Source organism: Canis aureus, chromosome 16, assembly GCF_053574225.1.
Source record: "Canis aureus isolate CA01 chromosome 16, VMU_Caureus_v.1.0, whole genome shotgun sequence".
NCBI lineage: Eukaryota > Metazoa > Chordata > Mammalia > Carnivora > Canidae > Canis > Canis aureus.
In genome coordinates, this window is record NC_135626.1 from 62,452,558 (window position 1) to 62,476,901 (window position 24,344).

General features: G+C 65.8%; 1 protein-coding gene and 1 long non-coding RNA gene across 8 annotated transcripts in view; both read left to right on the top strand.

The window, feature by feature from the left end:
- Positions 1 to 24,344, top strand: part of BAIAP2 (BAR/IMD domain containing adaptor protein 2) — a 59,085-nt gene that overhangs the window by 19,823 nt on the left and 14,918 nt on the right. For all 7 annotated transcript variants that reach the window (XR_013355046.1, XR_013355047.1, XM_077854565.1 and 4 more), the window contains exons 4-6: positions 17,319 to 17,380; positions 17,794 to 17,865; positions 18,123 to 18,260. Coding sequence is in view for 5 of the 7 variants with exons in the window: in XM_077854565.1 (XP_077710691.1) it covers positions 17,319 to 17,380; positions 17,794 to 17,865; positions 18,123 to 18,260 (272 nt within the window). In the remaining 2 variants the exon portion in view is untranslated. The remainder of the gene's footprint in view (positions 1 to 17,318; positions 17,381 to 17,793; positions 17,866 to 18,122; positions 18,261 to 24,344) is intronic.
- On the top strand, positions 18,270 to 23,256 carry LOC144287162 (uncharacterized). The gene is made up of 2 exons (XR_013355049.1): positions 18,270 to 19,122; positions 19,311 to 23,256. It is a non-coding gene; the product is annotated as an uncharacterized LOC144287162 (long non-coding RNA).

The window sequence follows — 24,344 nt, forward strand, 5'->3', positions numbered from 1 at the left end:
TGTGTCCGCAGCTGTTTGTCCACCTGGTGGAAGGTGGGGCTGACTTAGGATGGAGGAGGCTGCGTCTTCCCCTGGGGAAGGAGGCACTCCCGGCCCAGCTCTGCTTTCTTCCAAGCAGGTTTTAGTTTAGGGTGTTTTGTTTTTCTCCTCCTGGAAGTGTTTGAAATCTTTATTCTTGGGGGGAGGGCATTGGAGGCCTCCCGGCTCTGGGGGGTGTGGGCTGGGCTGCAGATCAGAGCATCCCCCAGTCGTGGACGAGGCGTGCGGCCTCCAGGACCCCGGGCAGGGTGACCAGGGCCTGGCGTCGAAGCTGCGACCCCGAAAGGGGAAGGGAGGGGGCGGGGACACACAGTGCAAGGTGGGCAGGAACAAGGCGCTCTGGTGACATGGGAACAGCGTGGAGCCAAGGAGCGTGGAGAGGCTGCTGGGGGCCCTGGGAGGATGGATTTGTGCCCCCTCGGGTCGTTCTCCAGCAGCAGAGCCCACTTGGCACAGTAGAACATTCTGTGAGCAAACCATCGTTTCTCTCTCCTCTCCGTCGGCAGTTGGGTTATTCTGGGCGGGTTTTGCTGCTCTGAACGAGTTTGTCCATAGGACCGTGGTGCTGAGCCCTGCCACAGGGTCACCTCCACGGTGACGTGGCACCTGTGACGTGGCGCCAGGGCTGCTGGGGGGACCCAGCACTCCCTGCTGACCTGCTGCCATCCTCTGGGACAGGAGCAAGGGAGTGGCCTGCACCCCCTGCTGAGGTTTCTGTGAGCCTTGGTAGGCTCCCCTCTACGTGAGGCTCAGCACACGTGTTCTCCTCGCACGCCCTCGGGCCACATCTGCGTGGACAGGACCCCCGCATGCACCCTGACCCCTGTGCCACAGTAGCAGCTACCGGCCGGCTTGGCCAGCCCGGCATGGGGGCTGGGAGGGACAGGTCAGGCCTCTCGGACACCAAGAGGCACTTGTCTTCGCTTTGTTGTAACTCGGGGCGTCAGAGGTGCCAATGTACCGGGGGCGGATGCTGCCTCCCAGGGGGCGCCCGTCCTGGGCTGGTCACTGTGCGAGGTCTTCCAGGCCCTTCCGAGCGCTTGTCCCTGCTCCTGCCTTGAGGCCCTGGTGGAAATTTCACATTTGGGATCCTTTGCTCTTGGCTGAGTTTGCACAGGTTGGGGTTCGGTGGCACATTCTGGCCACTGTCACCAGGGAACCATGTCACTGGGGTTTTAGGTGTCACGTCACCCTCTGAGGGGCACTTCGTTCTGGTTCCTTAGTTCCTTGGTCCCATCGGTCCACGGGGAGCGGGGACATCGGTCTGAGCTCCCCTCCCTGCAGGCAAGTCAAGACCCCGGGTGAGGCCCATGTGGATTCCCACGTGACCACGTCTTAGGCACCTGCTGACAGGCTGTTCCATCGGCCCGTGGCCCCCTGTGCACGTGTGCACATACGTGTGCGTGTGCTGTGTTCGGAGGGAACGCCTGGCCCCTGACGAGAGGTGCAAACTCCGTGTTACGCTCGTGGACTGATGGGGAAGCCGACGCACGCTCCTGGGCCCCAGGACACCGGCTTGTCTCTGGCTGTGGGGTGACACCCATGTGTGGTCACACCTTCCTGCGGAGCTGACCCCTCTGTCGCTTTGTCTGGTGTTCATTTGACTTCCTGCTCGTCTTCCTGTCTGTGGCCCCTGGGGATGGGCTGTTTCTGACCATTTCCTCCCCGCAGGCCTTCCCCCCAGGACCCCCACGGCCTGGGAACGACCAGGTCTGGAAGGGTGAGCGCCCCTGGGGGCGGCCCAGGAGGAGCCGCCAGGGCTTCATGACCACAGGTGTTTTCAGAAACTTGACGTCAGAGAGCTCGGTCCACTCTCTGGCTGCTGCGTCCCATGGGGCCTCCGTGAGGCCGGGGCTGCGGGTCGGGGCTGGGCAGGGACCTGGGGCGGCGATGCGGCCCCTCCCTGTGGGGCTCCAACCCGCCGGCTGTGAGGACGCTGCCGCCACCCGCTCCCTGCGGAGCCCTGTGCGCCCGAACCACCAGCACGAGCTCAGCTCACGCGGCCCTCCCGGGTGAACCCCCAAGTCCCAGGCCCAAGGCTTCCACCGTGTGGTTCCCCGCTCCTGAGCGCCCCAGGCGGCCCTGCTCCACCTGGCCCCCGCTGCAGTGGGTGGGCGGCCATCGCCCCAGCTGCCAGGGGGCGCCCCTCTGCTCCGGGTCGCGGCGGCCTAGTCAGAAGCTCCTCGTGCCCCCTCCTGCTGCCTCCAGCGGCGGCACACGTGACCTCCGCCTGCGGGGCTCCGCTGGGCCACCCCTGAGTGCCAGCCCCCCCCCCGCACCGGTGACCCCTGAGCGCACCAGCCTCTGCTTCCTGCTCTGTGCACCGTCCACGGCCTTCCGGGCCTGGGCTGGGCCTGACTGGCAGCTCGGGGCGATGAGGGAGGGCGCCCCGGCCGCGTGCGGGTCCCGGGCCCTGGGGGGCGGGCGGGGCTTCCACCCGCGCCTCCACCTTAGTCCCTTGGACGGTGGACGGGTGGCCCCCCTGCTCTGGCCTCTCCCTCGTCCGTCCTGACGACGAACCATCAGAAGTGCCGACAGCCTGCTACGGGAGCACAGCACTGAGCTGCCGATGTTTCTGGAAGGCCCCAGCGAGGGGCGGGCCAGGCTCTCTTCCAGCTGAAGAGGCTGGTGTTTCCGCAGCTCAGGGGGCGCACTGCCCGAGCACCCGCCCTGCGGGGCCTGAGCCAGGGAGGCCCCCCGCACGGCCAGGGCCCCTCCAGGCTCTTGGTGACCTGAGCTCCGGTGCTCGGACATCTCAGTTCGGGGAAAAGCAGACAGGGCAGTGGCGAGAACCCCCATGCCGTCGTGCCTTTGCCACCGTCCCTGTCCCTGGGAGTCCCTGCCCGTACCTCGGCTCTTCTCTGGCCCCGGCTCTGTGCGCGCTGCGGGCGGGTGCCCCCAGCTGTGGGGCTCAAGCACCTGTGTCCCCCATCCAGGTGCGGGGGGCTGGCTTCTGGGCCCTCTGTTCCCGTCACAGCCACTGGAGAATGGGTTGTGGCTCCAGGGCACAGTCTGTGTGTGATGCATGGTGCTTTCCCCAGAGCTGGCTTCTGGGGTGCCCTGTTTCTGGGGTGACCCCTGCTCCTGGGGGGGAGTCCTGCTCCTGGGGTGACCCCTGCTCCTGGGGGGGAGTCCTGCTCCTGGGGTGACCCCTGCTCCTGGGGGGAGAGCCCTGCTCCTGGGGGACTCCTGCTCCTGGGGGACTCCTGCTCCTGGGGTAACCCCTGCTCTTGGGGGGAGCCCTGCTCCTGGGGGGGAGCCCTGTTCCTGGAGGGACCTCTGCTCCTGGAGGGACCTCTGCTCCTGGAGGGACCCCTGCTCCTGGGGGAGCCCACCATTGCTCTGGGTCCCTCTGCAGGGGAGGGTGCCGTGGTCTGTGGTGCCCCCGGGGTGCTGTGTACCTGAGTATGTCCCACCCGCTGGACGAGGCGGCAGCCACAGCCCTGCCTTGTCTCTGCAGGGTGACTGTGTGCAAGGAGCCAGGCTGAGCCCACGGAGGGCGCAGGAGTGGGGGCCAGGGTCCCGGTGCCCCTGGGTTTCTCTACATGTGTGAAGTGATTCAGGTGTTTTGTGCTGGAATCACTCAGGCGGAAGAGGATCACGTCGCTTGCTCTTTGGCCTTCCCTGGCTTTGCAGGGCAGACTTCTAGAGGGTTCTAGACTTTTCACGAAGGCGGCACTGCTTGACGAGAACCTGTGGTGGCGGTGAGCAGGGCCCAGCCTCTGCTGGCCTCGGTGTCCCCCGCGTGTGGCTGAGCTGCCCACCGAGCCCGCCCTGTCCCGTCCGCGGCTGCTCTGGTTGCCTCATCCGTGTGGACGGCCGTTTTGTTTCTGTTCTCTGCCTTTGAAGAGGCTGCTTGTTTGTGATCCGGGGCGTGTGTGTGCTTGCAGGGCTGCCGTGTGCCTGCACCCGCGCCGGTAGAGCGGCAGGAGCTCTGTGCTGGGCGCGGCCCCGCCCCATGCTGGTGGGAGGCGCCTGAAACCCTCCGCTCTGGCCCCCAGTCCCTGGTTAGGGGAGGTGCGGCCTGAGCGCGGCCCCGCCTCTGGCTGCTCTCCGCAGGGTCACCGTTCCCATGCCCGCCCGCGGAGAACTCCCTGTGGGGTTTGGGTGCCTCTTCCTGGTCCCCCCCGCAGAGCTGGCTTTGCTCACTCGGGCCTCTCCCTCGGAGGCACAGGTGCCTGTTCCCGCCTGAGGGGCTGGGGTGCAGGGGGCCCAGCAGAAGGGCGTGCCCTTGGTGATGCGACCCCGGGGACCTTGCGACGGTGGCTGGACAGGCTGTGTTGGCAGAGGTGGTTCTGTCGGCCGCCCACCTGCTCCGGCTCCCGTGCTCCTGGAGGCCCGGGGGTGGTCTGGCTGCAGCCCCCCTCCCGTGTCTCTGTCGTGTCTGGTAGGCTGCCCGCACCCGGCCAAGGGCCTCAGGTGTGCCCCTGCCTCCCCTCAGGCCACGTGTGACAGCAGTGGGGCGGAAGTGCCACCTGCTGTCGGACCCCGACAGTGGGAGCTCTGTTTGGAGGCTTACTCAGATCCTGGTGTTGGGGCCTTCTGTTTCATGTCCCCGGGGGGCCCGACTCAGAGCCCGTGTCCCGCAGGCTGCACATCCGTGGCCAGCCTGGAACAGGGCTCCCTGCCTGGGTCCTGTCTTGATGTCCCCTTCCCAGCTAATGACACCGAGGCTCCCCCAACAGCACCCGGAGAAGTGGCCGGACCCCAGGGATAAAGACCCTGCTCTCTGGTCTTCCTCGGCCGTAGGGACTTGGGACCCATCGGGGCTCTGCTCGGGCAGCGTTGTGGCTCTGCTGTTCTGTTCCACTTTGTGTGGACGCTCAAGGGTCAAAGCCAGCCTGGGAGCGGGCGGGCCAGCCTCGCTGTCTTGGGCAGCGTTCCCTCGGCCCCACTTGGCAGCCCGGGCCTCAGGGCTGAACACAGAAAGGGCCGGGACATGTAGGGGTCCATTCTCGGGGCCCAGGGGCTCAGATGACCGTCACTCTTGCCAGGGGCCCCCAGTGCCCCAGCGTGGCCCACCCTGATGGGAGCGTCAGGCAGACTGAGCCTTGGCCAGGAGACCTCGGTAAACGTCATCTTCTCAGTGATGGCTTCAGTGAGAGCGGGAGAGGTCTTGCAGCGTGTGTTCACGTCCCTTGGCGTCCAGGGGCCTGTGCTGGGATAGCAGTCGGTGGCTGGGTCTCATCCTGAGGACAGGTGGGACCGCAGGGCCTCCTACCAGGATACCGGGGTTCTTGCTTGGAAGGGGCCAAGAGGAGCCCCGAGCCGTAGCTCTGTCCAGAGCCTGTTCCCTGGGGGGGCCGTGGGGCCATGCAGGGTCAGTGACCACCGGCCCCCGGCCTCTGCTCCGACGGGGAGCATGTGACTCGTCCCGTGTCTTGGCCTGCAGCTGAGGCCTTGTGAACCCCGCCCTGCAGCGGCGTGCCCGGGCCAGCCCTAGAGCCTGGGGGCCCAGAGCTCTCCCGCGGCGGCCAGTGACCGTGTCTCCTGACCCCAGCCGTCACCCCCGATGTGCGGTGCTGTAGACAGCAGCACCCCGCGGAGGACATCTGAGGAGAAGAGTAGGTCCCTCGTTTTCTCCCTCAGGCGGGAGCTGGTTTCCGCTTGGTGGTGGCCCCAGGGCCAGTGCACGTGCTGCTCAGGGGCCTGGGAGGCAGGGCTCCAGTCTCCCTGGGGTGCCAGCCCCTGGGGGGTGCCGGTCCCTGGAGTCCCTGACACTGGGGGAGGGCGGGCGCGTCAGAGGCAATGTGATACCCTGACGGTGGCGACCTGGTGTGCTGGTGACCAGCCCTCTACCAGTGGCTTCTCTCCTGTTTGTGCCTTCGTGAGAAAGCGAGAAGCTGCCCTCGGAGAGCCGACGTCCACTTGGATGGCGAACAAGGGAGCGCAAGGCAGGTTGACGGAGGGCTGCCCTCAGCACGGAGGGTCCTCGGCGGCACCAGAAGTGCCTCCCGAGCGGGAGCACGGCCTCTCTGCTCCGAGCCGGGGGACTGTGGCCTTGGGCCTTGGGCCCCGTCTGCCCACCCCTGAGGAGGCCCGGGTGTCGGGGTTCACTCCCCCAGGTGACTTTGGTCCCTGGTGTCTGCTTTGGGAGGAAAATGCAGGGAAAAATCCTCATCTGTGTTCACACCGTGCATTTCCTGGCAAGTCGCGGCAGGCAGAGTGAAAGACGCGGCTGGCAGGTGGCGAGCCTGCTGGAGCCGAGCCCCGGTGGACGCGGGAGGTGGGGGGCGGGCGCGGGGTGCCGTCCACACCACGGGGCCCACGGCGAGAGGTGACGGCCTGGGCGCTGCCACCAAGGGTTGGCGCCTCCTGGTCCTTCTGCCTCGGCAGGTCCCCTTGAGGCGCCACCCCTGCCACCCTGACCAGATGGCCTGGGGCCTCCGGCCCGTGCCGTGTGCCTGTAGGACTCGCTTGCGGATCGTGGCCAGCACAGATTTGGCACCGCGAGGCCTGCGGCGGTGGCGATTCTGGATCCGTCCAGACTTCCAGGCGCAGCCGACGCCCGGCCAGGCCCTGAGCCCGGAGCAGGTGGCTGTGCGGCTCAGCGGGCGGGGTCGGCCTTGCCTCTGCCTCTGCCGGGAAGGCCTGGCCCGGCATCGGGTGCTGGGAGGGGCTCTGCTGAGCCTCCGGAGAGCTGGTGAGGAGCCCTGTCTGCCGTCATCACCATGGCAACACAGCCATCGTTCCCCCCCCCCCCCCCCCCCCCCGCCGCTTTCCGTTTTTGCCTTTTTTGTGAGCAGGAGAGAACCCCCTTCTCCTGGGAGGAGCTGGAGGCTTCGTGGGCGCGGGGAGGGTGGTGCTGGCAGCTGATGGGGGTCCCCGTGGTGCTGTCTGGGCTCCGTGTCCCCTCCCGCAGTCCTGACGGTGCGGCGCTCCCTCAGCCCCTCACTGTCTGTCCTCCCCGTGAAGCTCTATATTTGTGCCTCATTCGGGCATATGCTAATTAGCTCTCGGAGGCGCCTTCCGCTCTGGAAGCCACCAGAATAATTGAGCATTATGGATATTTGCTTCAGAAGGCTCCAGAAGGTGGTGTGTGTTCCCAGCCAAGTTTGAGCAGCTGACCCCTTGGCTTGGAGCCCCTTCTGAAATGATAGAGACCAGAGACTCGAGCTTTCAGGGTCCTCGCTGGCCACTTGTGACCACAGGGATGCCGTGAACTCTGAGGAGCCACAGGGTGGCCCCATCCAGCTCCAAGACCCCCAGGCTGGAGGTTGAGGCACGAGAGGGAGGTCACATGCCTCCCCTGCAGCCCCCGGCACTGTCTGGGGCTCTGAGGGCTCCTCCAGCGTGCGGCTCGCCCAGAAGAGGCTGAGACCATCGGCAAGTCCACCTGCCCCGACCCGGCACCCGCTCATGCCGAGCCGCGGCCATGACGTCATTGGTCTCAGCTCTGCTTCTCCAGGGCTGGTCTCCAGATGCTCAGTGGCTGTGCCCAGGCAGGGGCCAGGGTCCCCACAGGCCTGCGGCTGCTGTGCTCCCCACCCTGGGATGCTGGGTCCCAGGCCCCCAATAGGCCAGCCAGCTCACAGGATCTGCCGGCCTGATGGGCAAACGACACTCCCTTCTCCTGTGGGCTCCCACCCCGGGGGCTCCTACCCCATGGGCTCCCACCTTGGGGGCTCCCACCTCCCGAGGGCTCCCACCCCAGAGGCTCCTACCCCGTGGGCTCCTACCCTGGGGGCTCCCTGTGCTCCACGCCCTCACCCTGTCCCTGGCCCCAGGCTCCCTCAGGTTCCTGCAGCAAGGCCCAGCTCCTCTTGGTCAGAGAGTGCACCTCTGCCATCATATCTCAGGGCCTCCAGGTTCCCGGGGTCCCCCCTGCTTCACACGACCCCCGTGCTTGTCAGTGCCAGGGAGCACAGCCTCCTGGAGGATGGTGTGGACATTCTGCTCCCAGTCCCACTGAGGCCACCCAGCCCCTGCCTTCAAGAATGCTGGTGGTCAAAATAGCCAGGTCTGGGAGGGCTTCGACCTTTGAAGCTCAGCCTGCAGCCCTGGGGCCCCCTGCCTTGGCCGCCTGGTCACATCCAGCTGCCTCTGGGCATGGCTGCCCTCTCACTGGCACATGGTTTAACCCCCAGGAGAGAGGAACGTGGGCCACTTGAGATTGGGGTGGGGGCCTTGGCAGGTGGCACCCGTTGGTGCCCAAACCTGACCATGCCAGCCTCCTGTACCCAGAAGGGGTGGCAGGTGTGTGCAGGACCCTTCCCCAACACCGGGGTGTCCAGGCTTGACTGTTCCCTGGGTGCAGGCCAGCAGGTAATGGGGTTCAAGTGGAAGGAAGATCCTCAGAGGACATGGGGCCTCCTCGGGTGACCCAGGGCCCCCTCCGGGAAGCCCAGTGCTTTCCTGGAGCACCCATGTGGTCTGAGAGCGTGGACCTGCCCCAGGGGCCGGCGGGCCAGCTGCTGGTCACATCACTGCCTGCCGTCTGTAGCTGAAGATCCCCTGCGTCCCACAGCACCGGTTCCACCTGGGTCCGCCCCTCCTGACACCGTGCGTTGTGCGCGGCTCCTCTTGTCCACAGGCCTGTGCGGTTGTAACAGCCGCGAGAAGGACACAGGTGGGCGGGCACAGCGAGGAAGACACCTGGCACTTGCAACCCACTCCCAGGCCTGACTTTGTCACCAGATGAAGGGTGTCGGGTGGGAGGTAAGGGGCCACGCATGGTGCCCACCCATTGATCACGGGTGGGCGGTGGCCCTCCCACAGGCATAGGCCTGGCTCCACGGGGACTGAACGTTGCCCCCACTGGGGGCTTTTCCTGCCTTTTGCCTGTTTGCTTGACCACCTCAGCCGCCATCGTCTTTCTGCTTAAGTGGGGAGGCTGTGCCTGGAGGCGCCGTGGCTGTCAGGCGGTGCCGCGCCCCACTGTCACTGTTGCTAATGGAGGCCAGTATTTGCCTGGCCCTGTCCCTGGGGCAGGGATTGTGTCGTGTGCCGTGTGCTTGGCTGGCCCGGTCCCCTGTCAGGAGACGCCTGGTCCTACTGATTCAGTCACACCAGGTACTGACATCCGTGCTTAACCCTTGAGAAAACTAGTCGTGCCTGGGAGCAGCCCTCCTGGGCTTCCCCCGCGGGCCCCTGGCCTGGGAGGCCATCTCCCCCGGGCAGCCCTCCCTGGTCTACAGATGGGCCACAGAGCTGCAGCCGAGGGTGGTGCCGGGCCCCTTCTCCCTCCCTGCGCGCCACATCGGGGCTTAGGCGGCCTGTCCTCGGACACGCACACTGCCTTCCCGAGGCGCCTCCCGAGGGTCAAGACAGAGCTGCCTTCCGACCCGGAGAACACGCGAGTGCTGACTCGGAGGGACCCGTGCACCCCATGTCCACAGCAGCCAAGTCACGGAGGCACCCCAGTGTCCACGGACTGACAAGCAGACAAGGAAGGTGTGACGTCGGATCCTGCCGCTTGCAGCGATGAGGATAGAGCGGGAGGGTATTACCCGGCGCAGTCAGAGAAAGAAACGCCGCATGATTTCACTTAACAGGGGATTTAAGAAGCAAAACAAGTGAGCAAAGGGGAAAAAAGAGACAAATCAAGAAACAGACTCTTCGCCACAGAGAACAGAGTGAGGGTGACGGAGCCGCGGGGGCAGGTGCCGGGGATGCGGGAGGGCGCCTGTCGAGGCGGCACCGGGTGACATCCAGAAGGTGGTCCCTGTGTCCCACACCTGAGGCTGGTGCTACCCCGTACGGTAATCGGAATTAAAAGGAAGGAAAGAAACCGCCCTCCTCGGCCACCTCCACTGGGGTCCCCGCTTCCTCTCCATTTCTGGGCTTAGTCAGGTTTTATAGGTCCCACTCCTGGGCGGCCTGTGAACCTGTCAGTTGGGAGGTGATGCTCAGCCGGCCTTGCAAGGGGCACACCCGGCCATGGCCTCTGGCAGCTGCTGCAGAGCCGCCTCGTTCCACGCTGGGCTGCTCGCCTGCCCCGTGGTGTCAGCTTAGGCCACGGGCCTCTGTCGTGGGGGCCATCCCCCGGGCGGGCTACCCGGGCCTGTGTGGCGCTGGCAAAAACGTGTTCTTTTTTATTTTTATTTTTTTAAAGATTTTACTTATTTATTTATGAGAGAGACAGAGAGAGACACAGGCAGAGGGAGAGGGAGAAGCAGGCTCCATGCAGGAGCCTGATGCGGAACTCGAGCCCGGGTCTCCAGGATCAGGCCTCGTGCCAAAGGCAGGCACCAAACTACTGAGCCACCCAGGGATCAGGGATCCCCAAACGTGTTCTTTTGTTAAGCCTCGATGGGGCGTTAACTCAAATCCTGGTGAAATGCCGTCCTCGCTCCTTGGGGACTAGGAGCCGGCGGGGTGGCCCTGGAGGGGCCTCAGGCGGACGTGGGTCCCCGCCCCAGCCTGGTGGGGGGAAGATGGACCCACGTCTGCTGCCGGCCTGCAGGCGAGTGAACCCCGGGGCCCCGTGCTACCCCGTGTCTTTGTCAGTCAGCTGGAGTCCCGCTCCCTTTCAGCTTCCTGTCATTTGAGGATTAGAAGAATGCGTCATATCTTCTGTAAGAAGTAAAAGCAGCTGAGTGAAGTAAGTCAGTCGGAGGACAAACGTTATATGTTCTCATTCATTGGGGGAATATAAATAATAGTGAAAAGGAGCATAAGACAAGGGAGAAGAAATGTGTGGGAAATATCAGAAAGGGAGACAGAACGTAAAGACTCCTAACTCTGGGAAACGAACTAGGGGTGGTGGAAGGGGAGGAGGGCGGGGGTGGGAGTGAATGGGTGACGGGCACTGGGGGTTATTCTGTATGTTGGTAAATTGAACACCAATGAAAAAAATAAAAAAATAAATTAAAAAAAAAAAGTAAAAGCAAAAAAAACCCCCACAAAAACCGAGCCTGAATCTTTACGGATTCAGTGTCGTGAAGGCGTGGGAGGGCTCTGTAGGTGCAGACGAAGACCCAGGCGCCCGAGGTGAAGATGCGAGTCCTGTTCCACGCCCGTCCCTGGGAACCGGCCCGCGGGCCTGCGTGGGGCTCACCAGTTCCCGACGCTTGGAGCCACGTTCAGGCCGACGGTGCGGAGTGCCTCGGGGAGAGGAGCGAGAGATGGGCGTGCAGTCCCGGGGGGAGAAGCAGGCGGCCACCGCGTCCGTGTGCGGGTGCGCTGTGGGGCTGTCAGGGAGGGGGGCGTGCGTCCGTGGCCGCCTCCCTTGAGCGGGGCGGGGCTGTCTGCTGTGGCACCAGGCCCTGCTGGGGAGTGCGTGCCGGCGTGTGGGGGCCACGTCCCCGGGCTCGGGGCTGACTCCCAGATGGTTCAGCGGAACGTGTGTGTACGTGCATGTGTATATGTGTACGTGCATGGGGGTGTGTGTGTGTGTGCATTGTGTATGTGCATGTGCGAGTGTGTGCCTGTGTGTGCATGAGTGTGTGTGTGCACATCCACCAGAAGCAGGGCGTGAGCAAACACGGCGAGCGCCGAGGACCAGGGGGCCTAGGAGGCGGTGCACGGTGTTTGTTTCACTGTTCCTGTGACCTCCTGAGGTTCGGAAGGTCAGGCCGGGATGAGAACGTGTGCTGTGCTCTCAGCCCCGGGGACAGGGGACTTGAAGCTGTGACTCACGGCCCTGTTACCGCCCAGCAGGTCCCACTGTGTTTACCCGGGGCCTCCGGTGGCAGCCTGTGGGTGTGGCTGTAGAATGGGCCCGCACCTGCCCCGGGCCGACCTGCAGGCCCCCCTGGAGCCCTGGGTCACGGCCAGCTCCGGGGGACCCGCCTAGCGCCTCCGGTTCCCATGGGAGGAGGGTCTTGGTCTTGGGTTCAGAGAAGCTGCCGACTGGGTCCCCCTGCCGGCCGCCCACTCTGCTCGTGGTCTCTCTGCCACGTGGGGGCCCCCAGGATCCTGGGGACCCCGAGGCCGGCTCCCCACCAGCTGCCAGCCTCAAGGGCTTTCTCGGTCTTCCCAGAGCACACCGACCAGCCCCGCCGTCCTGGCGGCTCTCCTTCCCGGTTCTGCGCGGCCCTGGAGGGCACACGGGCCACGGCACCTGACACGGAGCCGTGGGGCGTGACCGCAGAGGATGAGACGTGAGCAAGTGCGCAGGCTGTGAGCTGGTCACCTCGACCTGGGGGCAGTTCTCACACTGACACACCAGCCTGTACTTTGTAGAGTCTGTACCTTTAAAACATTGGTACTTGTCCTTTGTTCCAGTTTTCTGGAATACTTTTTTCCCAAAGATCTGAGTTTGGGGAAACAAGCAAAGGTTTTCCTGGTTCTGGGATGTCGGGTGTGGTCCTACGACCCTGCAGGTGTGTAAAGTGGCCGAGTGCTCTGTGGCCCCCTCCCCCGTGGCGTCCTTCTGGAGGTTCTGAAAGCCCCCTGGGGTGTGTGGTGGACCCTCTGGTCACCTCAGAGGACACGGCTGTATGGGAGCAGGCACCGTCCTTCCCACTGTCCCATCCTGGCTGGCGTGCCAGGTGAGAGTGGCTCTTCTTTCTGCCTCCCCAGGGCCCTGCTGGGAACGTCCAAAACAGTGAAACCCGTACAGACTGGTGGCTCAGAGAGGTGGGAGGGATGGGACTTCGTGGGGACAGGTTTGTGGCTGATGGAATGTTCTGCAGTCAAGGATCGTGGTTGCTCGACCCGGTGCATGCAGTCGAGGACAGAGTTGCCTGTCGGGGGGTCCACAGGCCTGGTTCCAGCTCTGTGTCCTTGTTGGGGTGTGTGTCCCCCATGGAAGGCTGCATTGTCACTTGTCCCTGTCACCCCAGGGCTGGGCCACCAGCAGCGTCCTCAGCGTCCCCAGCCCACCTTAGCTGCACCCTTTCTAGAGGTTGCACTGGCTGCCAGGTCGGTCCCGACTGTCCCACCGTTGTCCTGTGTTGGGCACATGAGACAAAACCAGTTAATGTCCAGCCACACGTCCCCTGCACGTTTCACATTTCACTCCAGGAAGGATGACCGGCACGTCCCCTGTGTGGCTGTGTGTACACTTGTGTGTCTGTTTGCATGTGTGTGTGAGCGTGTGTGTATACGAAGGCGGGTGCACGTGTGTGCGTGCATATACTGACGTGCGTGAACGCCCCTGCTTCCCCTGCAGAGGGGCGTTGCCGTGTGTACCAAGTTCCGCTCCTTGCCCGAAAGCTGCTTGAGGTTACGGGCAGGACCTGGAATGTGAAAACGGGGAGCTGAGGGGCGTGCGCAGGTGACTCACCGCTGCCCTGGCTGCTTGGCTGGTACGGCAAACACTCGGAGGGCGGGAGGACGCGGCCTCTGACTCAGATGCCTCTGTGCTCTGCACGGGGCCGGTCCCTCAGGAAGCGGCGGCGCCCACGCGGGCCTCGACTCCTGTCCTTGCTCCCGTGGCCTTTACCCCTTCCCCGCTTGCAGATCCTCTCCACGCCTGTGACTCGAGCCTGCGCGGCCCCTCCAGCCCGGCCACCAGGCTCTGCTGACTCCCCAGCCCGGGCCGTGGGCACCTGCCGCCTGGCACCCCTCTGTGCATGCTCTCTGGAGCCCTGGCGCCCCGGCGGGCGGTGGGCCGAGTTGGCCGCTCCCCCACCCTGGCCTGTGGAGGGCTGGGTCTGCGCTGCTATTTTAAACCCGGTTCGTCAAGTTTATGAGCCACCTGTGCTATGAACCCAGGACACAGATTCCCCGGGGCACATGCGTCTGCACTCGGGAGGCGGGGGCAGCCCGCGGCCACCTCCCCCCTGGGAGGGTGTCCCCCTTCGTGCTGTCTGGGACACGGGGTGGAGTGCCTCGCGGAACCCAGAAATGCAACACGGCCCCTGCTGGCTCTGGCTCTCAGGACCCCCGCTAGGTTGCCCGCGGGCCCCGGAAGGCACAGGCACCCCGGGACCAGGGAGTGTGGTGCTTGTGGCTCCCTGTTCCTCCAGGGGCCCATGTTGGGGCCAGCCTCGCCCTGCAGGCGGGGTCCCGGTCCCCGCAGCCAGCCCAGTGCACCCCGCCCACCCCGGGGGTCCAGGGCCTGGGCTGCTCGTTCTCCCCCCGCCACCGCCTTGCGTGGTTTGTGAGCATATGGCTTCCTGCAGCTGCTTGTAAAATGCAGTTTAAAAATTGTGTGGGCTGCTTGGTGCAGCCTTGGGTTTGGGGCCTGGAGCCGGTGTGCGCACTGCACCGGCGCACCGACAGCACGGCCGGGGGGCGGGCCGGGCCTCTGCTGGGGGTGGGGGGTGGGGGGGAGACTCCGGGGTGCTCCTGAGCAGTCGGCAGAGCCAGGGGTGCAGCGGCCGCGGTTCCTCACAGAGCTTCATGCACCTCTTGGCGTCGGGACCTCCTTTCTGAAGGGGTTACTCTGCGGGGTTGTGTTCCTCAGATGTTCTCCGCAAGCTGCTCGCACACAGAATTTTCAGGAAACATTCGTTTTCTGTTTGATCTTGTTAACTTACAGGCCGGTGCCCTGGGTGCCGCCCCTGCGGGGAGACCGGCTGGACCGCGTGTGGGCGCTGCCACGCAGGCGGATGCCCCTTGAGGTTGCCGTGGGGGCAGGGGGTGGGCGCTTGGGAGCAGGCCCTCCGGTCCAGTCCGGCCCTTCCCCGTGCCGGCCAGACCTTGTGCCATGTGGGCCCGCACCCCTTGGCCTCGGTCTAACCGATTCCCAGGTGCCCGCGGGCAGGGAGACTGAGGGTGGGTCCCGGCCACTGACACAGGAAGACCCGTCACAAATGAGACCACAATGTGTTCCCCATCTCAGAGTAGTGGGTGTTTGTTTTGAGAAAGTTCCAGAACACCAGAAGCGCCGAGAAGCAGAATCACCCTGGAGCTGCCCCTCTTGGGGCTTAGACAGATTCTGAGCATCCAGAGGCGGGATCCGTGGGTCGGGGTTGGCTGTGTGCGCCGCTCCAGGTACGCGGGACGCACCCCCTGCACACCGCAGGTGGCGGTGCTGAGGGCCGAGGCCGGTACCCAGGTCCCCCCGCAGGTGCTGATGCGCCCGAGTGTCTGCGACGGGCCGGACCGCCCTGGCCAGCACCCCCTCTCTCCTCTTGTCCCATGGGCTTCCCTTCGGCCAGGACTGGGCCCAGGCCCCTCCTTGTCATCCTCCGTCTCCTGTCGTTCTGGGCCTTGAGTCAGGGTTGATGGGAGTAGGGTCAGGACCAGGGCAGGCTCGGCGCCCTGTGGGGCTGGTCAGCCCTCCCACCCCGTGTGTGGTTGACTGTGGACCGCATGTGGTCAGGGCGCCGACCTGACCACGGGAAGCCACAGCCCCCCTTGCCCTGCCACGCTCTGTGGTGCCACAAGGCCAGGCCAGGGCTTGGAGCAGAGCAGGAGTAAGTCCAGGGACCCGGGGCCCCGCAGGTGCTCGCCGTGCTGCCATCTGTGGCGGTACCACCGGGTGACCGCACAGTTAGGGGGTTTGTGCACCGGGAGCTCCTGGAGTCCGGCCCTGCCCGTGTCCCTTCCTCGGTCGCCTCCCGTGCGTCGGGCCTGCAGACAGACCCAGCAGGTACAGCTCTGGTCCGGGGGCCGCGTGTTCGCAGCCCAGCCGCCGGGCTTCCCGTGTGCACAGGGCCCAGCTCTGCCCGACGGAGGCTCGTGCTCACACGCGCACTCACCCGTACACACTCAGGCCCGGTGCCTCCCCTCTGTCCCAGGCCTGCGCGCAGGCTGGCCCCGGGGCAGGCGTGAGGGGCCTGGGCGGGGAGGAGGCCGTGGCGGGACAGTGGGGTCCCAGCTGCCGGGCAGGTGCTGTCACCCTCAGCAGACATCTGTGGTCTCTCTGAGGCAAAATGGGTTCAGGAGGCGACTCAGCTCCGAAGGCAGAGCCCGAGGCCCCACAGGGTGGGGTGGAGCCTGCGGGCCTCAGGTCGGGCGGCTCCTGGGCTCAGCGGGGGCTCCGCAGGCCCCGTGAGCGTCAGCAGCTCGTGGAACAGCCAGTGGCCACGAGTGGTGGGCCGCCCTAGAGCCCGGGGTGCTTCTGGGAGGCAGAGTGGGCCTGGTGCCCCCCGTGTGGCCGGCAGGCAGCGCCCACCCCACCCCCCCACCAGGGTGCCTTCTGGGGGCCAGGGCACCCCTCACAACTGCCCCAGGAAGGATCTCTGGGTCACGGGGCCCAGGCGTGAGCTGGGAGGGCTGCTGGTGCCAGCAGCACGTTGGGGACGGGGTTTGAGGGCAGAGTGACCCCCGCCCCCTGATCCATCGTGTCCACAGCATGCTCATGGCACTGGCTCTGCGAACGGCACCAAGCAAATAGGAGCCGTTCCGACGAGCACGGTCCGGCCGCCCGGTCAGCTTGTCCCTGGGCCACAAGGAGGGCGTCCTTCGTGCCAGCGCTGCGGGGCTGCCCGGAGGGTCTCTGGGTGAGCAGCCTGGGCCTAGGCCTCTGTCCTGGGAGCATTGGCTCGGGGGCGGGTACTGGGCCTGTTGGCCACTGTCGTGCCCTGGGCTGCAGCCTGCTGGTCCTGAGCACACTTCAGGGTGGCAGCTGGCAGAGAAGGGAGAACGAGGCTGAGCCCCCCGCCCTCCACGGCCTCTCCCCGGCTCCTCTGTCTCTGCTCCTCCTCTCGGGAGGTGGGGGGGCGGTTGGCAGCACGCTGGCTGCTGCAGAGAGTTCGGGAGGTGCGGCCTCATGTCAGGTCAGCCCCCAGGAACGCGCCCTGTGTGCAGGTGACATGAGCCCGTGTCGCCGACACCCAGACTGGAAGCAGCCTCTGGGGGACAGCCTCCTCCTCGTGCTGCCACCTTCTCCCTCCTGCCTGTCTCCTGTGATGACGGGCTCGAACCATCAGCATCCCCGAAATGTCGCTGCTCCAGAAAAGATGCTTGGAGAGCTGTGCTGTGCGCGCCCGCTGTCCCCAGAGGCCCTGCGTGCCCCGGGCGCCTCTGCAGGCCTCCCTCTGGGGCCCGCAGCCAGATCTCCTCTTGGCCCCATTACTGGCGGGAGGGTGGGCACAGGTCTGTTGGCCCTGGTGTCGCCTGGCCCCGGAGTGGGTGGGTGGTTGGCGGCCACGCGGGGTCAGACGTGCGCGTGCTCATGGCTCGCTCATGGGCTGGAGATATGCAGCCTGTTGTTTCTGTTGGGCACTGCCGCTCTGGTGCAGACGCTTGAGGACTCTGACCCACGCCCCCCAAAGTCCCCAGTGATCAGTGTCTGAGGTTGGGCAACCCCCGTCACTCGAGACTCTCCCATTGCCTGGTGCCCCATCCCCGCACCTTTGCCTGCTGGTCACCCGCAGCCCAGGCCCCTGCACCCGACCACCAGCGCCCTGCTCCTTGGCCACAGGAGGGTGGAGGGGCCGTAGTGCGGAGAACTTACCTTTTCTCTCCTTCGTGTCTTCCCCACCCTCATGCTTTTGCAGGAGACGTTCTCTTTCAGATGGCGGAAGTCCACCGGCAGATTCAGAATCAGCTGGAAGAGATGGTGAGGGCCCCGGGGAGGAAGGGACGGAGGCAGGGGCGGCCGGTTCGAGGGAGGGGAAGAGCCGGCTGTGTGCCCTGGCCGTGTGTCCCAGGGCACGTTGCACAGGCATGTGGCTGCCGTCAGGGTGGGGGCGTATCCCAGGCCTCACAGGAGTCACATACTGGGGAGCTGACTCTCCAGGGGGCCAGGGACGTACAGAAGGACTCAGCAGGACCGGGCACAGAGCAGGGGGCTCGCAGGGGCTCTTGCTGTTTTCTGCCTGGAGTGGAGCCCCCGAGGTCACAAAGGCCGGGACGGTGGGACGTTCCCCGCGGGCTCCTCGGGGTGGCCGGCGTCCGGGGTGCACCTCTTGGGGGCGGCTCCCTCCCTCCCGCCCTGGCCGCTCACCACCTGGCGTCTTCCTCCACATCCAGCTCAAGTCGTTCCACAATGAGCTGCTCACACAGCTGGAGCAGAAGGTGGAGCTGGACTCCAGGTACCTGAGTGTAAGTAGTGCCCCCCCCCACCCAGCGGGGCGCCTGCGTCTGCCGGGAGCTCCCGGTCCTGCAGGTTCCCGTCCGCGACAAGTGCAGCCCGGGGGGCGCCAGCCTTTGGGTGCCCCGTGCGCCCGGTCCCTCCTACCGGCAGCTGGTGCTGCCCGCACCCTCGGGGCCCAGCTGCCCGCCGCGGGGCAGGGAGTGGGAAGGCCGGTCGGCTCATCGGTCTCTGCTTCATGTGGCATCTTCGCATCTTTGTACCTCAGGCCGCGTTGAAGAAATACCAGACGGAGCAAAGGAGCAAGGGTGATGCGCTGGACAAGTGCCAGGCCGAGCTGAAGAAACTCCGCAAGAAGAGCCAGGGGAGCAAGAACCCGCAGAAGTACTCGGACAAGGAGTTGCAGGTGGGACCGGCCGGCCGGCGCCGCGGGGACGGGGCCATTAGCCCTGCTGCGTGAGGCAGGTGGCCCGGCCAGCGCGGGGCGCGGAGCAGGGCGGGGATTTAGGACAGCGTGGCCTATGGTGGGCACAGCCCCAGACACCGGAGCTACCGGAACCCCGGATATTGGGGTGAACCCCCGGGTGCAGGTTGACACAGGTCAGGCCCAGGACACCCACCCCCCAAGGTTGCGCGGACTTCAGACAAGGAGGACGCCCGTTGTTTCCAAAGGAAACCTCGAGAAAGCTTCTCCCAGCTGCTTCAAGGGAAGCACCCCGGGTCGGGCGTGGGCACGAGGCCCCCCCTTCAGGTGGCGGCGGTTAACAAGCCAAGGTGCACCACGCATGCCTGCTTGCGGGCCCACGTCCCTCGGCTGCATGCCGGGACCCAGAGGTGGGGTGGTGCCCGAGGAGCACGCGCCCCGCGCCCTCCCTGAGCGGGTGCAGGTGACAGGCCCCCCCGCTGCCCCCCTCTGTGCCGGGCCTGCCTGGTGGGGTGCACGGGCCTGGCAACAGCAGGTGAGAACTAACGAGCACAGCCTGGCGAGGGGAGCGGGAGGGGCTTGTTGCCCGGGGCAGCGGTGGGCAGCTCCTGAGTCAGACGCAAGTCCTGGCGCCGCGCTCTTGCCACGGTCCTCTCCCGGGACTGCCCCAGCCCGTCAGCCCTGAGGGCCTGTCCCCGAGGCCGTCCCACAGAGTCATCTGCAGAGAGAGTCCTGTCTAGGAGCGGGTTGTGAGGCTGAGCGGTGAGAAGCCCACGCCTCGCTGGATGTCTCGGTTTCGTCACCTCCGTGGTGTTTTGCCGTTTTGCTCACCCAAGCTTCAAAGGTGAACAGTCCCCGTCCCCCATGCCCTCCCGGCTGGAGGCCAGGAGCGCCCTCAGCACTGGTGTGATTGCCCTGAGCTCCCGCTGAGGGGCCCAGGGGGTGTGGTGGCGGGGACACGGAGGCCGGCTCGTCCAGGGGTCGGAGCCTGCGCACCCCCCTCAAGGCAGTTTTTCCTTTCCCTGGTATCAGCTTGGAGATGTGCTTCGCATGCCGTAGGGTGGGCGGGGGCCTGGAGCGTGCCCACCCCTGCAGCTGTGCCGCCATCCCCATGCTCCGCCCAGAGGATTTCCAGCACCCCAGAAAGGAGGCCCCCGCCCCCCCGCAGGCACCCCTTCCCCTGAGACAGCCGGTGATCTGCTGTCCGCGTGTGAACCGGCCCCATCCGGGCATCTGGTGTGAATGGGTCACCACCGTGTGGCCTTCCGCATCCGGCCTCCCGCCTCAGCACCGTACGCCTCAGCCTGGTCCACGCTGTTGCCTGTGTCAGAACGTTCTCCTTTCACGGCCACGAATGTGGGAGCTCTGTTGAGCAGGGCCTGGGCCTGGACCAGCTGAGTTGCTGTGACCAGCCCCCGGGAAGCTGTCACCAGAGTTTGCAGCTGGAGGGTGGGGGTCATGGCCAGGACACCGGGGGTGGGCGGGGCTGGTGGAGGCCCTGACAGCTCTTCCCCCCGCGTCTGCAGAGTCCGGAGACTCTGCTGCATGTGGCCCCCAGCCACCCACGGCCCTCAGTGTGCCTTGCGCCACCCTGGACCCTCGGGCCTGCAGAGCGGGGCCGGAAGGGGACACGTCAGGGCCTGCATGCACCCTCTCTGCACGCCCTCGTCTGGTGCTGCTGGAAAGTTGGGGGCTCTGTTCTTGCTGCACGGGGTCTCCCGGCAGAGCCCCAGCTTGGTGAGCTGGCCACGTCCACCCCGGTCTCCATGACTGAGGGTCACCCCCCAAGCCCTGGCCGTCAGCACAGCCTACCCGCCCCCAGGAGGGCTGGCCCCTGCCCCTCCTCCTCCCCGGCACCTGCTGTGCAGCAGCGCCTGGTCACCCCACACGTGGCTGGCGGACAACCCAGGCTGGCCCTGCCCCATGCAGGCCATGCTGTGAGGCCTGGTGGGCAGATCTGGACTCTCCTCCTGGCCCTGCCCCTTGCAGGGGGTGTGGTGGTGGCAAGTTCCAGGCTCGCCCAGCCTGCCCGCCCCTTTATGGGGTGGGTCCTCCCCCCACATGCCAACGCCCACAGAGCAGCATCCCCCTCCCTCTTTCGAGCACCTGCTCAGGCCCCACCTGTGGGTCTCCTGCTTCTCCAAACCCATCTTCCTTCTGTTGGATCTGTGATTATCCAAGGGTTTTATCATGACTTTTCCCAGGTCACTGAGCCCCTTCCCGGGAGGGGTAGGTCGTGTGGTGCTCAGCACCAGGTGCCGCACCGTGACAGCCTGGATGTGTCCCATTATTTCAGTTTCCTTCCTCGAGGGCAGACGCAAAGGGACCGTGGAACCAGCACACAGAACTTCAGGAGGCCTGGCTGGGACTGTATGGGGTCAGGTGGTTTGCAGAGCGCTGTAGCGACTGTCCCCAGCCCTGCGGAGGAGCTGGGAGAGGCAGATGTGCCCACGTGGTGTTTCCGAGTCCCGGAGGGGCAGGATCCTGACTTGTGTGGGCTTCTGGGGCTGCATCCGTGAGCTGAGGAGGAGGAGAGTCGTGACCCCAGGGAAGGGGCGTGGGGTGGGCTTCAGACACAGCTGACGGCCTTCCGTGCTCCCTCGCAGACTCCTGTGCTCCTGGGCCCCGAGCCTCATGCAGCCCGGGGGGGGGCAGGCCCTGCGTCCCGGGGCCCAGGCAGGCTCACTGAAGCCCCTGCCCTCGGGGCACTCCCCTGCCAGAGCAGGTGGTAAACCAGATGGCCTGAGCCTGTGCCACGGGCTGGCGCGGGCCTGGACACTGTGGCTGGGGGTTCCAGCATGGGGTTTCAGGCACGGGTTTGCTCGGTGCCAGGGAGAGGGGGTGGTCCTTCAGGAGGCTCAGCTGCTGGCGTCCTCCCCCCGCCCCCCCCCGATGTCACGTGTGTAGAATGGTTGCTGGGGAGAGGAAGGGCTGCCCACGGGGCAGGGCCAGCCCTGGGGGCTCCTCGGGCAGCTCTGCGCCCCCCGGACACGCCCCCATCCGCTTGTCCTCCCCCAGGGCCTGTGCTGTGCATTCTGTGGCCAGGCCGAGCCAGAGCACCCCACTGCCCATGCGGCAGAAGGGACGTTGATCCGACTGGGTGTCGGTCCGTCAGTAGGGGTTCCCTGTGAACGGGACTGGGTCAGAGCCGGCCATTTGCAAGAACCGCTGGTAATTGAGGCTGTGTTTTGGGATTTCCATCAAGAGAACTGATTTTAGTTGTAGGTCAGGGAACAGGTGCTTAGAGGCATTTGGGGCACTAAGTAGGACGAGGGTGGCATCTAGAAGTAGGGAAGGCACCAGGGGCCGTCCTGACGGCCAAGGCCACTCCCCAGACCTCCTGGCACCCATGGAGCGCCCGTCCTTGTGGACGGGGCCGTAGGGTGCTTGGGCCGTGGAGGACATGCTGCATGACCCTGTCCCCTTGGCCCTCGGTGTCTCCGCGGAGCCGGCGTCCCCCTCCCCAACGCACAGGTGTGAGCGGTGGCACTGTTTCAGGGTCGTCAGAGCTTCTGGGTGATTGTGACGGGCAGCCAGTCCCGCTGGGCGGCCGGTGGTCCCAGGGCTCGTGAGCGGCTGGTGTGGAAGTGGCCAATCCTGCAGGCCAGGCGGCAGCCTTGCATGTGTTTGCCTCCTCTGGCCCAGCCTGGCCCAGCTCTGACTAGAACGAGATGGGCAGAGGCAGGGGACCCCACCCTCCAAGGGGTATCTTGACGGATAGAAAACCCAAGAACGCACGTTAGGCATGTGGTGGGCTGGGGTCCAGGGAAGTGGGGTGTCTTCCTGTGTACAGGCTCCATACACCGAGAGAGGGGTTGTCAGGGCCCCAAAGGCAGAGGTGAGCGCCTGGGAAGGAAAAGAGACAGGGTGGACCCTGCCCGGGATCCCCCGAGGGTGGGCCAGGCCTGCTGCCCTGAGCACGGTGAGCCACGGCCGCATGGGGCTCTCAGGCGGCCGAGCCCCTGGAGCCCCTGACCCGGGCAGGGTCCGGCTGCTGAGCACTCGGAGCTGCGGGGAGCGCTCAGCCAGGCCCCGTCCCCTCCCATCCCCTCCCGTCCCTTCCCGTCCCCAGGGCCATGCAGCCATGGGGGGAGAGGTTCCGCACCCCCACGCTGGTGGCGTTGGAGGAGGAGGTCCAGGGAGATCCTCAGCACGGCCTCGTCAGAAGCGGGGGGCGCAGGCCTCCTCGTGGCGGCCGCCCCCCTCCCTGGGTTCGCGTGTTCCAGGAGGTGCACACATCCAGATCCCAGTCTGCGAGGGGGGAGGTTTGTTCTATTTAAAGGGGTGTGTAATTAACGAAACAAAAACAAAATAACCATAATTTAGGTCTTCAAAAAAGATCATGGCAGAGGCTGGTCCCGTCAGCGTGTGGAGTTTGACGCCGTGCTTGTGGTTCAAGCCCTCTGTGCACCTCCCGGTCTCACTTAAAAAGCTCTTCCACGCCCGAGGCGGTCTGTGGGCAAGTCTCCCGGCTGCGGTGTGGACGCCGTCCCGCCAGAGGCGCACCGGCCGAGCCTGAGAAAGCAGCGGCCTCTGCGCCCTGTCAGGGCCTGTGTGTCCAGAGGTGGCATCAGGGGTGCCGGGGTCCCAGGACAGGGAGGCTGGGGGACGCCCTCTGTTCCTTTGAACCTTTGGGCCGTGGGGGCCGTGTCGCCCCGCACACCGCACCTGTGCCCACCGGCCCCCGCTTGCCCAGATGGAGCCGCGCGGCGGGTTGTGGCCTCGGCACCATCTCGGCCGCCCGGGAGTGGTCTGGGACGTTTTGGGCATCAGAGCCGCAGAGCCCTCGGGGGCCATGTCGGGCACGTGGCCTCTGATCTCTCACACCCAGGCCCGGCCACCTTAAAAACGTAAGAAACAGGCGATGTTGGTTTTAATGACATTTGTTGTAATAACGTTTTTAAGTGACAGCCCCTGTATGAACGTGTTTAGAACGTGGCTTTGACATGTCATCGCCCTGAAAAATACTAGCGAGATACATCGTGTTCTTTTCCTATCAAGTCTGTGAAATTGGGCGTGGACATGGAGCGGCAGGAGCTCCGTGGCCGCAGGAGGCCAGGGCTGCAGTGTCGGCGTGCCAGCGTGGGCGAGGCGGGCCCGCCCCTTCCCCCCGCGGAGGAACGGAGACCCCCAGGGCCTCGCAGCTCAGCAGGGGTTGCCTGGCAAAGCCGGTGCTAAACCCAGCCTCTGGCTTCCTCCAGGCCCGAGGGGCCGAGCTCACCGCACCCCTGGGTGGCGAGGGGCCGTGAGTGCCGGCCGAGGCCCTGGGGCTGGGGGACAGGCTGCGCTGCGGGCCTGACGGGCATCTGTCAGGGCAGGCATCTGGCCCACGGGTGTGGACATAAGGGGCCCCACGCTCTGCCCAGGCCTCTGGGCTGCAAGGGTGCCAGGCAGGGCGTCCACACGTGGGGTCTGCAGACCTTCCTGCCATGCTGACGCAGCTCTGCACCCCTGCAAACAGGAGCCCCCAGGCTCAGGGAGCTGGACGGCTGGCCCTCCCCTCACAGGCCTGAGGGCGACCTGAGTCTTGCTCAGGCCCCTCGTGTTGGAATGAAACCCTCAGGCTCCCCCGACGCACTGCCCTGTGCCCACGGCCCCGCCACGCCCACCCCCCAGGGGACTGAGGCTGGTGAGGCTTCAGCCGCTGATGCCCGCGGCCTTCCTGTTCTGAGAACCGGGCCGGCCCCCCAGGGAGGGGATGCAGGCATGGCCAGCGAGGCCCAGGACAGCCGCTGGTGCGGCTGGCAGGTACCCAGAGTCCAGACAAAGCATGGGGGTCAGATTTTGCTGCCCCTTCCTGGTCCCCGCAGCCAGCTGAGTGCCTCGGTTGCCTCCTGGGGGTCGGTTCCTGTGGTGACAGCCCAGGGCCCGGAACGATGCTCTCATCCATGAGCCGCAGACCCGAAGGGGCAGCGTCAGGGCCCTGAGGAACGTGGGGCGCCACGGCCACGTGGGCCGAGGATTGTTCTCGAGCGCCCCTCCCCCCTGTGAGTCACTGCTAGCTCTGAGAGGAGACATATGTTCTGATCACTTTTGTCTTCTCGGATTACAGGGCTGTTGAGCCCA